We start from the raw sequence: 13,333 nt of genomic DNA, 5'->3' as shown, positions 1-13,333 counted from the left end.
ATGAAACTCAGCCCCCCCCGCATTTGCGAGGCAGGCAGTGGAACCACTGAGCTAAATCCCTGGTCCCCAAAAAAGTTATTTAAAGAAATGAAAGCTAAACCTTCCCAAATCAAATCTGAGGGGAAAATGGACACACAAATTCAAGAAGTCCAGCGGATTCAAAGAGAAAGAACTCCAAGAAGTACACACCAAGACACAATCCAACTGTCAGAAGTCAGAGTTCTGAGAGGAGAAAGTGACTCATTTCTTATAAGAGAACCTCTATAAGAATTGATGGATTTCTTGGTAGAACTTTGCAGGCCAGAAGGAAATGGGATGATATATTCAGATCTGTAAAAGAAAAAAAATGCAGCCTAGAATACTATGTATGGCAGTCTGTCCTTCAGAAATGAAGTAGTCAGGATGTAGATAAATGAAAGAACATTTATCTACCATGTGCAAGGTCCTTGGGTTAATCCCCAGCACTGAAAAAAAAAATGAGGAGATAAGACTTTCCACATAAAAGCTAAAGTTCATCACCATTAGATCTGACCTATAAGAAATGCTAAAGGCCTTCAAATTGAAACATAAAGACACTAAACAGAAACACACAGCACAGGAAAGTATAAACCTCACTGGTAAAGGTAAATATATAAAGTATAAAACAGGTTAATATTATAATGTTGTATAAATCATTTTTTAGAATAAAAGACAAAACTATTTTGAAAGCTAAAAATAAATGAATAGATACGTAGTATAAAAATATGTAATTTGTGTTGGGCCGGGGATTTAGCTCAGCAGTTTGGTGGCCTGCCTTGCCAAGTTCAATCCCCGGTGCCAAAAAAAAAGGATGTAATTTGTGACTTCAATAACAAATTTTAAGGGAGAAGTAAAAGTCGTTTTTGTATGTAACTGAAGTTGTCACTGGCTTAAAACAGACTGTTATAACTATCAGATGTTTGATGTAAATCCCATATTAATCACACAAAATATACAAAAGAATCAACAAAACACAAAGGAAGACAGAAAAAGAGGAAAAGAGGGACAAAAGAGCTACAAGACAAAAAAACAATAAAATGGCAATAGTGCTTTCAAGTGTATTAAATTCCCCCAAAAGGCATAAAGTACTTTAATGGATTTTTTTTTTCTGTACCATGGATTGAACTCAGGACCTTATGCTTGCGAGGTAGGTGGTGGCTCCACTGAGCTAAATCCCTGGCAAAAAACATCAAAGGGCAGACTGGATGTTCTCCCAACTTTATATTCTTTTGGGGCTGTTTGTTTTTGGTACCAGGAATCGAACTTGGGACCTTGCACTTGCACCATTTGGATTTTTTAAAAAACAAACTAAGTAGGAAACATATATGAAAGATATTTTAATTTTAGATTTAAATACATACATATGCTGAAAATTTAAAAAATGGAAAAAGATATTCTATGCAAGAGAGTAGAGGTGGTATACTTAGACAAAATAGACTTTAAATAAAAAATTGTCACAAGAGACAAAGAAGGACATATAATGACAAAAAGGTCAATTCATCAAGAAGATATAATAATTACAAACATTGAAGGGTCTAAACATAGGAAGCAGAGACTGGCACAACTGAAGATAAATAGCATCGTGATAATCACAGACTTCACTGTCCTACCCAATAATATATAAAACATTCAGATGGAGATTAGTAAAGAAACAGAGGACTCGAATAACACTATATGGGCCAAGAAGACCTACCAGACATATATGGAATTTTCTATCCAACCACAGCAGAATACACATTCTTCTCAAATGTCTGCAGAATATTTTTCAGGATGGCTCACAAAATAAGTCTTCACAAATTTAATTGCCCCAAATGTCTTTTCAACTATAGTGGTATGAAACCAGAAATCACATCAACTGGAGACTAAATAAAGAAAATTAGATTTTAAAAATAAAATGGAGTACTACTCAGCCATAAAGAATGAGAAATTAGAGACATTTATAGCTAAATGGATGCATACTGAGGCCAGTATGCATTATTTCACTATTTCTTAGTGAAATCAATAGGACAAACGTGTAAATACTGAATAGTTTCTCTGGTGTGAGAAATTGAAAGTGTAAATAAGGATCAAAAAGCATAATAGATAATGTGAAACAGGAAGAAAATGTCCAAAGGGGAAGGGGCAGTGGGAGGGGATGGGAAAAGGTAAAAGGGAATGGAATTAAATAAAAGGAAAAAATAGAAACAAAGTCTTTTTGTTAATAGGGGGGGAGGGGTTGAAGGGAGGGCAATGAAACGGGGAAAAAATAAGAACCGAGAAATATATAAAGGTACAAATTTCCAATGATAAATGTCATTGTATTGTATACCTAAAATGTATCAATAAAATTAATTTTAAATAAAGAAAACAGAAAAAAAAGGAAATACTTACTTTTAAATCCAAGAATCAATCTGTATAATTAGGAGCATACATCATTAGAGGAAGAAATGAAAGCAACTATGAGAGCAGTAGGTTCACGTTTCCATATCCTACTAACTCCAGTGCTTACTCTCACAAAGTATGATGAAAGACAGAACTGCTCTCATTACTTAACCTTCTTTCACCTTAAAATCTAACTATATTCTCATAAACCACTGCAGGCAAAACTATGGCATGTGTGCTGCAGCCAGCCGCTGTTTGTAATCACTGAAAGCTCTAAAACGTTCACCATCACTATCCTAAGCTCTTTGTAGAGTTAATATATGTCTATATACTGATTTTCTTTCCTGACAGTTACTTACATTTAAACTTTGCATAAAATGCCACATACAGATGGATACAGGTATGCAAACTAAGAAGGCACAAGCTGACTTAACCAGTAATGAAATGCGCCCCCCACCTTTTTGTAGAACTAGAGACTGAAGCTAGGGCTGTTACACAGAGCTACACCCCCACTCCTTTAATTTTGATATAAGGTCTAAGTCACTAAACTGCCCAGACTGGGCTTGAACTTGTGATTCTCCCACCTCAGGCTCCCAGAGTTCTGGGATTATAGGTATGCATCACCATGCCTGGCTTGGAATAATTATAATAGTTAATATCAAACATTATCCTGTGAAAACTATTCTCAACAAATACGTAGGACTGGGGCCAGGGATTTGGCTCAGAGGTTCTGCCACCTGCCTCATAAGTTCAAGGGCCCGAGTTCAATTTCCGGTACCAAAAAATAAAAAAGTACAGTAATTTTAGGGCCAGGGATTTAGCTCAGTGGTTCACCACCTACCTCACAAGCACAAGGTCCTGAGTTCAACCCCTGGTACCCCCTCAAAAAAAAAAAAAAAAAAAAAAAAAAAAAAAAAAACAAAGACAAAAAAAAAAAAAAAAAAAAGAACAAAATAAACACATAGGACCATATAGAGATATAAATATGAAAAATATGTGCTCTGAAAAATAGGGATACTGGTATACTTTTCTAGTGTGATTCATTTCCAAAAAAGCAAGGGATGGAATTTTCAGCCTGAGGTCTTTATCTTGTCAGCATATAGTAGTTTCATACTCTGAAGCTTCTAGGAGCTGTGGTCCTAATGCTACAGAAAAGTAAACCAACCAATCAAATAAAACATATACTGACCCTTACTGACAGCCACATGACCTATTGTTATACTTATTACTTTTCAGAAACTAATAGTGACAAATGAAATCAAAATGGAGTTCATAGTGTGATGAAAATAAATTTAGATTTATAAAAATGAAAAAGTTTTACATGGGAAGGTTTCCCTCTGGATCTCACAAGGTGGTCTGGACTATATGGAACTAGTCAGGCCATTGGTAGTCAGATGGTTTTGACGGGAAAATCACTTGCTACACTGTAGGTGCCGAGAAGGTTTCTTTTCTGATTATCTATAGTTTTAATAATTATTCCTATTTCATCCACCTGATACTCTCTGGCCCTTAGCAGTTGCCTGCCTGTATCTCTTCCCAGTCATTGGTGTGGTGGCTGGTTACCTGACATTGTGGGGCTGCTTGTCACAGGACAGTACAGTGTTAGCAATGGATTGCTGCAGGTGGTGCCGCTGTCTCCTCAGGGTGTGCTGGAAGTCATCTTCCAAGGTCTGTACAACATAACGCAGAAAAAGGACTCGCCCAGGCAGAGTTTGACCCTTTGGGAGAAGGAATGAGAAGTTAGTCTTTCTTCTTGGTCTTCTAGATGACAGAAAACACTGGCTGCCATAACCACAAAGTCTTGTGGGCACAGTGGTGCACCCATGTAATACCAGATGCTTTGGTGGCCAAGGCAGAAGGACTGCAAGTTTAAGGCCAGCTTGGGAAACTTAGGGAACCCTGTAACAAAATAAAACCTAAAAAACGGGCTGGAGATGTAGCTCAGTAGTGGAGTACTTGCTTAGAATGCATGAGGCTGTGGAATCAATTCTCAGTACTGCAAAAACCAATCCAAACCAGACTAAATCACAAAGTCCAAGAGAAGGTCATGAGTCAACAAGTTCATGTCCAAAAGAGAGAGCAGATTGTCGGGGTCATTGCAAAACTGGAAAAATAAGGCAACTGCTAAAGGAATTATATTCTGTAAGGTCCCAGAAACCACTTTTCCCCTAGGAATTAAAAACGATTCATTTATTTAGGCATCTACAGATAATTAGAATTTCAGAACAGCTAAGGTACAACTGGAGGTCTGCTAAAGTCTCTAGGATTGTAGTTTTTAATTTTAACAATCCTGGGAAGTTAGTTTCTCTAACTTACTGGCCTTTATCATCCTCAAGATAAACATAAAACTGGGGTACATGACTTCAATCTTGGCACTTGAAAGGCTGAGGCAGGAGGATTGCAGCAAGTTCGAGATCAGCCTAGACTACACACTGAGTTCAAGGCCAGCCTGGACTGACTGAGACAAAAAACCAAAAGAAAACAAACAACCCTTCCCCTAACCACTGTAAAACTGGGGCTATCAGCTCAGAGAGAAACTGGTTATTTAATGACTGCTAAGCTGCTAGATCAATAACCATAATTTCTACTCTACTGCTAAACTTCTAGTATTATGTGCTGATACATGTCAGTTTAAGAGTACAAACTGTTAAGCAAGGCTGAGCTAGGTATTCTGTTACAGGTGAAACGAGGCTAACTTACACAGGCAAAGAGCCTGGGATTTTTTGGCACACAGATCTTATATTTTTGTTTGTTTGCTTTATACCTAGTTCCGCTGTTTATTTAAACTACTCCCTCTCAGCCTCAGTGGCCTTCAGATTTACATGGGATAATCCTAATCTTATCGAAGATGGAGTTAATATTTTTCATTTATCAACATTAGACATGGTTTATTGGATCTTCTCTGCTACATAAGGATTTAACTCACTTATGCCAAACTCTCACACTTCTTTTCTTCAAAGTAACTATTCTCCATCATCGAAGGCACTATCTCCTGATTGCCCACTGCCTTCCTTTCTTGTTGCTGGGCCAAAATACACAACACGCACAAGATAAAGGAGGAAAGGTTTATTTCAGTTCAATTTGGGGAGGTTTCAGTCCCTAGTTGGCTGGATCCAAGGCAGGGCAGCATGGCAGAAGGGCACAGTAGAGGAGAAACAGTCCATTTCATGGCAGGCAGAAAGCAGTGGGCAGTGAGCCTCCCTTTGCTTCTTTATTCCATTCAGGCTACAAGCCTACTGGTTGGTACCCATGCTCAGGGTGAGTTTTCTATCTTTAGTACATTGAGCCACACCCAGAACCATGCTAACCAGACTAATACCGTTATCATACACTCATAATCCATATTCACACACCCTAAATCCAGCCACCTATGAAAAGCCCCACTTATGAGCACATCAGGCTTGAGGGTACATCTAGATACAAGCCATAACACCTACACTGGAAGATAAAGGTGTTACAGTAGCCCTACTACTTTTAGGACCTATTCCTTTTCCATCCAATCTTTGATTTCTACACTTTTCATCTTACATTATCAAGGGTAAAATAACAATGTGAAATAATAATATGAAATAATATTGCTCTGGTTAGACTTGAACTCTGATACTTCAGCTTCAGCCTTCCAAGTAGCTGGGATTACAGGTGCATGCCACTGCATCCAGGTGTACTATTCTTTGCTTTAATTTCCCAAGTGGCTCGGTCCTCTTCCTTTCTAGGAGCTCATAACTTCTTGCTTCTCCTGTTATCTGCCTGCAGAACTTTGAACTCTCCACATGATGCAGTGCTTACTTCTGTTTTTAGCAGCTCTGTTTGTCAAGACAGAAACCCATCCCAGCAAACTCGGGAGTACAATGGCTGTATAGTACACTGTCATTTCTGACTTAGGTAGATATGACAATTTTTTGTTTTTGTTGTGGCTTGCTGTACTGAATGGGGTGATGGGTGGGGTGGGCAAGAACATGTCAAAACCCCACAAATATTTAGATGTCTTTCAATGGAGTTATTACTTGGCTACATTTTGGTTTAGGCACTGTAGTTGAAAAGGAAAAGGGTGGTATGGGTTAATCTGAAACTGCAGTTAACGCCAAAATTTTGTAGTCTATAATCAATGATTATTGTAAACATATTTTCTTGCTAGCACTACCAAGAACATAATTCCCTGTCTAACCCATTTATGCTCCAAGGACATACCTTAATACCTACCTTCAAGACTCCCTATCTACCTAGGGTTTGAACTCATCCTGGAATGTAACATACTCTATATATAATGCATTTCTGATACATCCCTCAGGCCATGAGGTACCTCACAGAGGCTTGGTGCTAGTGGTGGGGATTGGCACAGGGGTCTCTAACTCTCCCTGTCTGCCAGTGCCACTGCAACCTGCTGCTGCAGCAGGGCAAGATAATATGGTTGATGGGCAGGTGGGACTCCAGTCCAGGATAATGTTGGCTGTGAGCAGTTTTATTTTTCAGCCCAAGCAAATTCCTCCTTGGCCAACCCTAACCTGAACTGATGTCGACTCCAACTACATGTCTTATCTGCTCCTCCTTGGCAGATCCCACTCTGAACTGAAGTGTATTCCAAATATGTGTCTTTTATCTAGTCAACCTTACCCTAAATTAATATTTTCTAACCTGAGTTTGAGTTTGAATTTGATATAGACCAGTCAGTAATAATGATTTTCATATGTAACCCATCAACTGCCTGCTCTGCGTCTACACTAGTTCCTGCTTACAAATTCTATAAAAACTGCAGGCAGGCAAAAGACAGCTGGCTGGTTCTTTGCAGAATTATCCTGACCAGTCCTGTTGACATAAATAAAGTTTGCTTTCTTTCTCCAAGTCCTGGGTGCCTTTTGGTATTTCCCGTTTGCCCTTACAGTTACTCTGTCTCTAGAGTTCTCCCAGAGGTATTCTGGTCCATATATATATATATATATTTTTTTTTTTCCACCCAAATTAAAAAGTTTTACTTTGGAAATGATTAGGATTAAAAGATAGCTACTGGCCTGGGAGAAAATACTTGCAAACCCTATACCTAACAAAGAATTAATATACATGATAAATGAAGAACTCTCAGAAATCAACAGTGCAAAAACAACTCAATTAGGAAGTGAACAAGACTGCAAAGGCATTTCACCAAGGAAGGGGTGCTTCTTTGTGGCTTGGCCAGGGCAGAAACTAAGCTCTCTTTAGTACTTGCTTAACTTTGACATTCAGTGGGGAGAATACATAATCTTCCTGTGGTATTTGGTAGCAGCAGAGTGGTTGTTTTCTAAATATTTTCTGCTTGAGTAGGTTGCTTCCTTCTAGATCCTTTGATTAGAGAGGCCAGGCTGTGGTTGGGTTCTTTTCCTTAAGCATTTGTTAATTCCAGGTTGCCAGCTTCTTCATACCCAGTCTGGACCACACACAAGAATGCATCACTGTTTTGCTTCAGATTTTTCTTTTCTCCTGAGTCTTTCTTCTGAAAGGGAGACAGGCTTCCTTTCAGGGTCTTCATAATATATATTGCAATGTTTTTAGTTCTTCTTAGAGGAAGAGGGAAAGATAAGTCTACTCCTTCTTCCTGAAAGTCAGAATGCTTTTTATTTATTTCATTTTTATTTTTTGTGGTGATGAGGATCAGACTCAGGACATTGCAGGTGCTAGACAAGCACTCTACCACTAGCTACAACTCCAGCCCCTTCGGTACCTTTTAAAAGTTAAAAAATCCATCTTCTCCCCACTAATCCCTCCAGGTGATATGTACTAATGTATAATCGAAAATGATATGAAATGTTGTCCATATATTGTTAACAGTGTCCCCACTGGATAAGGGACTGGAGCTTCCTAGTTCCTTGTGCTGACGCCTCTTTGAACATTTTTACTTATAGTCCTTTGTAATTTCACTCCAACTAAGACTAACTGATCCCTAAGTCTGCTATTCATTGTAATTTGGGGACTTCTATTTAGTATTATTTTACTTGATCTAGTATTCTCTGATCCATACCTCTTTGTTTTGAGTATTCCCTAATTCCTTAAGAGGCACACCCAAAGGTGACTTCCTAAGAAACAGTGTGGGGATATGTTTTCAAGTTCATGCATTTCTGGAAATGTCTTTATTCACCTTCATACTTAATTCATAGTTTGGCTGAATATAGAATTCTGAGTTGAAAATCATTTGTTCATTCAATTGCTTTAGGGTGAGTAGACAGAAAGCTGGCATTTAAGCTTTGGGGTCTCTAAAGATCAGAATGTAGAATTTTTTTTTCTGGAATACTAACTATATATGAGCTATCTTTGTTTATTATAGATTGTTTATTCAATTTCTTTATACAATAAATCTTTTTTTTTTCCCCAGTACTAGAAATTGAACTCAGAACTTTGTGCTTGCCAGGTGGGCAGAGCACTGCTGAGTTGCATCCCCAGCCCTATACAATAAACCTTTTGGCTTTTTGCCTAAAAGGTATATAACTTGGCTAATGAACTCTTTGCACTCAAGAACTGAGAGGCTGATTGTTCCACCTGAAGTTTTTTTTGTACTGGCAATTGAACTCAGGGCCTCACACTTGCCAGACAGGTGATGTGCCACTGAGCTACATTCCCAGCCCCACCTAAAGATTTTTAATAGATATCCAATCATAGCTCATGTCTGACTGTTGTTTTACCACATATACTGTATTTCTGAGTCCAAAATCCCACTCTAAAGGTGAGCATTTTTCCCTCCTTGGCTGCAGCCTCTTCCACATGTATTTCTGCCCAGCTTCATTAATCACCACTTTTGTAATTTTTTTGATCTTCTAAATCTTTAATGACATCTATTGTCCTCCCCTTTATTTTCACAGCCATAGATTTAACTTTCTCCATTTATTTACTAGTATTTTTAATGGGCTCTCAAGGTGAGAAAAATTTTATATATTTATATTTGACTCAGAAGGCTACACACGTCTTTTTCTTTTCTTTTTTTTTTTTTTTTTGGTTTTTTTGAGACAGGGTCTCACTATGTAGTTGAGACTGAACTGGAACTCACTATGTAGCCCAGGTTGGTCTCAAACTCACAGTGATCCTCCTGCCTTGGCCTCCCGAGTGCTGGGATTGTAGGTATGCGCCACCACACTTGGCTTACACACATCATTTTAATAGTAATGTTTTTGGCGGGGTGTCAAGAGGAAATAATAGGGAAGTTTTAAATAATAGATTTCTGATCACTTTTCTTTGTAGTTAAAACTTCTGGGCTGGGGATTTAGCTCAGTGGTGCTGCTGCCTGCCTCACAAATGCAAGGTCTCAAGTTTGATCCCTGATATAAAACAAATAAACAAACAAACTCAAAACAAAACAACTTCTGCAAAAGATACACCTTCGTAATTTATTATGTTACCTCTTCCTCCATGACATAGGTGAGCAGTTTCCAGTCCCACTCCACTGTCTTGGAATTGGCTGGATGTAGCCTGAAAGTCAAGTGACATCAATTAGAATTCTAGAGAATTTCGTAAAAAAGGAGATGAGATCTGGAATATGAAAGAAGAAAAAAAGCCTCTTATCCTTAAGTCTCTGGCCCACCCCATGGGATTCAACATATGTAAACCTGAACATGGTGGAGTTCTCCTTTTGGGAAGCATTGTCTTAAAGAAACCAACTTCCCAGTGTTCTTAGCCAACTAGCTTTACCTACCAGAATAAAACATGAGATTCTGATTTAATTATAATATTCTATCCCTCAATTCATAGTGATTGGTTCAAAGATGGGTTGTTTCATGTTAGGCCAATCAAATCCTACAAGACTCATATGTGAGAATTCTTGTGCAGCTATAAAGTGAATTGTCCCAATTGAAAGTGTTCTAAAAGCCTGAGCCTGAGAACTATCAGGTGGTGAATGAAATAAAACCAAAATAGAGATGGAAAATAGATCCCAGTAACCATTATGAACACAGAATCAAGTCACATCTTATTCCTAAGTTTCTAGTAACACAAGGCATTAAATTATCTTTTCTCAGGTGTTAAAGCCAGTTTTGATCATTTCCCATCATCTTCAATCCTAATCCTACATTAAGAAACCTTCCCTACTGGTTAATTGAATAAAGCATAGGTAAGAGAAAGCTAGGCCCTGAGTCCAGGTTTCCTAGGAGATTTTGCCAGGAGCCAGGTGTTATGGTTCATACTGTTGAATTTTCATGAGAAGCATGTAGGCATCCTTGAGGACATCCACTGTCTCAGAGTCACTGAGCAGGATTTTCTGGATGATGTGAGCCACAATTTCTCTGGGTGGGTAATGCTGGGGCGACACAAAGTCCATCAAAAACTGCACAGTCCCTAGAGGAAAGTTTTCTTCAATGGTGTTTGTCACCATTCTTAGTCTTCGATGAGGTATGGGTTCTAATTTTTGGGCCTTGCACTGTAGAGATAAAAAAAAAATTATGTTGATTTCTATAGTACATAAATTGAGGACAGCAATGTTCTCCATTTATATAATTTGAAAAAGGAGAGACAAGACAGCCTTATCTAAAAACAATGACACAAGGAAAAATCTTACATAAAATTAAAGGATAAGAATTCTAAATTCTACATATAACCTGACTTGTTCTATGTTAAAATATAGCATGGAAAGGAAATACGAAAAGCATAGAGTCCAAAGCCTATAAAAGTTATTTTAAGGTGAGGGTGACAAAAGATTTGGGGTAGTTGTGATGTTGTATCAGATACTGAAATAGAGAAGAAAGATTTAAATGATATGTTGTTAGAAGAATTCTGATTTCTTATTTGAGATATCAATAAACATTAAGTTGCTTTTCCCACAAAAATATAAATATAGACTAGGGGTGTTTGTGAAAAGTGTTTATTTGGTCATGGAATTTTGGTGATTTTTCCAATGTAAGTTCTTTTCTATTTTCCAATTTTCCACAATAGGTGCTTATTAATTCATAACTAGAAGAACAAACTATAATACTAAGAAAAACATGTTATTTTTCCTGTTTTATGGATAAACCAAGGTTTAGAGGGTAAAAATTTGTCATGCAACAAGTAGCATGACAAAAGTTGGTTTCAAACATAGAATAACTCCAGAGCTACTCTTTTAACCCCTGGTCTCTAGAAATAACAAAAACAATTTTATATATTAGATATGGCTCAGCAGTAGAGCTTTCATCTGGCATGAGTGAGGCTCTGAATCTGATTCCTAGCACCCAACATAAAAGCAAACAAATTAATAATCAAACCCCACAAATATATATATATTATATATAATATATATACATAAATACATGCTAAAAATCCCAATTAAAAATTCAAATGATTATATATAAAAGGCAACTGGGAAGGAAAATTATTCACAATAATAAATAAATACTTTCTGAGAGGTCTATGATGGAAAAAAACATATTTGCTGTATGGTACTGGGAATTGAACCCAGGGCCTCACACATGGTAGGCAAGCACTCTACCACTGAATTACACACCCAGTTCTTTTATTTTGTTTTGAGATAGGGTCTTGCTAAGCTGACCAGGTTGGCCTTGAACTTGTTAACCTCTTGCCTCAGTCTTATTCTTTATATTTTAGAAGGCTTCCCCCCTCATCAAAATATAGCACACATTTATTGACTCAATTCTTGGCAAAGTAAACAGAGAATAAAATAGGGTACAAGTAAGCAATGAATTAACATTATACTCTTTTAATATTAATTTTCAGTCCAAATAAAACATTTTATAATAGACCCTACTATTAAAATCAGAAAATAAGTACTATTAATTTTAAAACAGCTAAATGAACAAAAATCTTACTATATGTTAATAGAGTAAATTAGCAACGGCTTAATTTGCCCTTCTAGAAAATATTCTGGAGCAGAGAAAACCAACTGGCTTTCCTTATGTCTCAAATCACCTACAGGTTCCCCACGAGCTCACTGGTGAGAAAATATCATTGTACAAGGCATGCAATGAGAAAAGCATTAGAAGAACAAAAATCTTGCTTGGATGACTGGTTTACATGTGTGTGGTGCATTTTATAATCTTGAAACCATATTAATTTTTTGGTCTAAATAAAGAAATCTAAAAACAAAAGTGCTTACAAACTTTTGGTTCCTGGACCCCTAAAGGAAATACTTTTCATTTTGAGCAGTGGGGATTGAACCTAAGGCCTCATGCATGCTGGATAAGTGCTCTATTATGAATCTATATGCCCAGCCCTGAAATAAATATTTATATGGAGAGGCAGCTATACGTTTTATGTCTTTACCTTTAAGTCAAACAACTGTATTGTTATGGTTGGAATCCAAAATGTCCTCTACAAAATCTCACTGTGTTAAAGGCTTGGCTGTTGCTGGATTTTTGAGAAGTGAATTATAAAGGCTCTGACTTCATGTGTGGGTTAATTTCACTGATCATGATTAGATGGCAATATTAAGAGTTAGCAGGTGATGAAATAGGAGATGGGGTCTAGTTGAAGGGAATGAATCATGGGGGTGTGCCCTTCCTCTCTAGCTGATTTCCTTTCGCTTTGCTTCCTGGTTACAATGAGGTAAGCAGGTTTCTTCTGCCAGGCCCTGGTACCACGATGGTACCAAGCCCAAGGTAACAGGGCCATTGGACAGTGGATTGAAACCTCTGAAACTATGAGCCAAAATAAATCCTTCCTTCTTTGTTTTTCTCAGCTATTTTGTCAGTGATAAAAGGCTGACTAAAATATCTGATGCAGAACTTGTGGTTCTAATGTTAGAGTTAACAGAGAGACTCAGAAGACATTAAGGCCAATGGCTGATAAGTTGCAGCTGTGGAGACTAAAGCTGTTCTAAGAAAATGGCTTAGTGAACAGGTATTTATTGAAAGCCTAAATGAAATCAAAAGAGACAGAAAAGATTTGTAGAAGTATTCTAGATGGCTGAAATTCTTTAAGAAGGTAAAAAAAATAAAGATGAAGAATGAAAATACACTTTGTCTAGCCATATTGACAGCTCATAATCTGAGCTAAGTGCACACAGAAGGAT

General features: G+C 37.5%; 1 protein-coding gene across 3 annotated transcripts in view; it reads right to left on the bottom strand.

Annotated features, from left to right (window-relative positions):
- Positions 1 to 13,333, bottom strand: part of Simc1 (SUMO interacting motifs containing 1) — a 54,894-nt gene that overhangs the window by 22,350 nt on the left and 19,211 nt on the right. For all 3 annotated transcript variants that reach the window (XR_779804.3, XM_010622132.3, XM_010622131.3), the window contains exons 3-5: positions 10,518 to 10,750; positions 9,738 to 9,807; positions 3,943 to 4,097 (exon numbers count right to left, since the gene is read on the bottom strand). Coding sequence is in view for 2 of the 3 variants with exons in the window: in XM_010622132.3 (XP_010620434.1) it covers positions 3,943 to 4,097; positions 9,738 to 9,807; positions 10,518 to 10,750 (458 nt within the window). In the remaining variant the exon portion in view is untranslated. The remainder of the gene's footprint in view (positions 1 to 3,942; positions 4,098 to 9,737; positions 9,808 to 10,517; positions 10,751 to 13,333) is intronic.

The sequence above is a fragment of the Fukomys damarensis genome, unplaced genomic scaffold (assembly GCF_012274545.1).
Source record: "Fukomys damarensis isolate Sample0158 unplaced genomic scaffold, DMR_v1.0_HiC HiC_scaffold_9, whole genome shotgun sequence".
Classification (NCBI taxonomy): domain Eukaryota; kingdom Metazoa; phylum Chordata; class Mammalia; order Rodentia; family Bathyergidae; genus Fukomys; species Fukomys damarensis.
The sequence above is the reverse complement of the archived record's forward strand: the minus strand, read 5'-3'. Positions and strand labels throughout refer to the sequence as shown.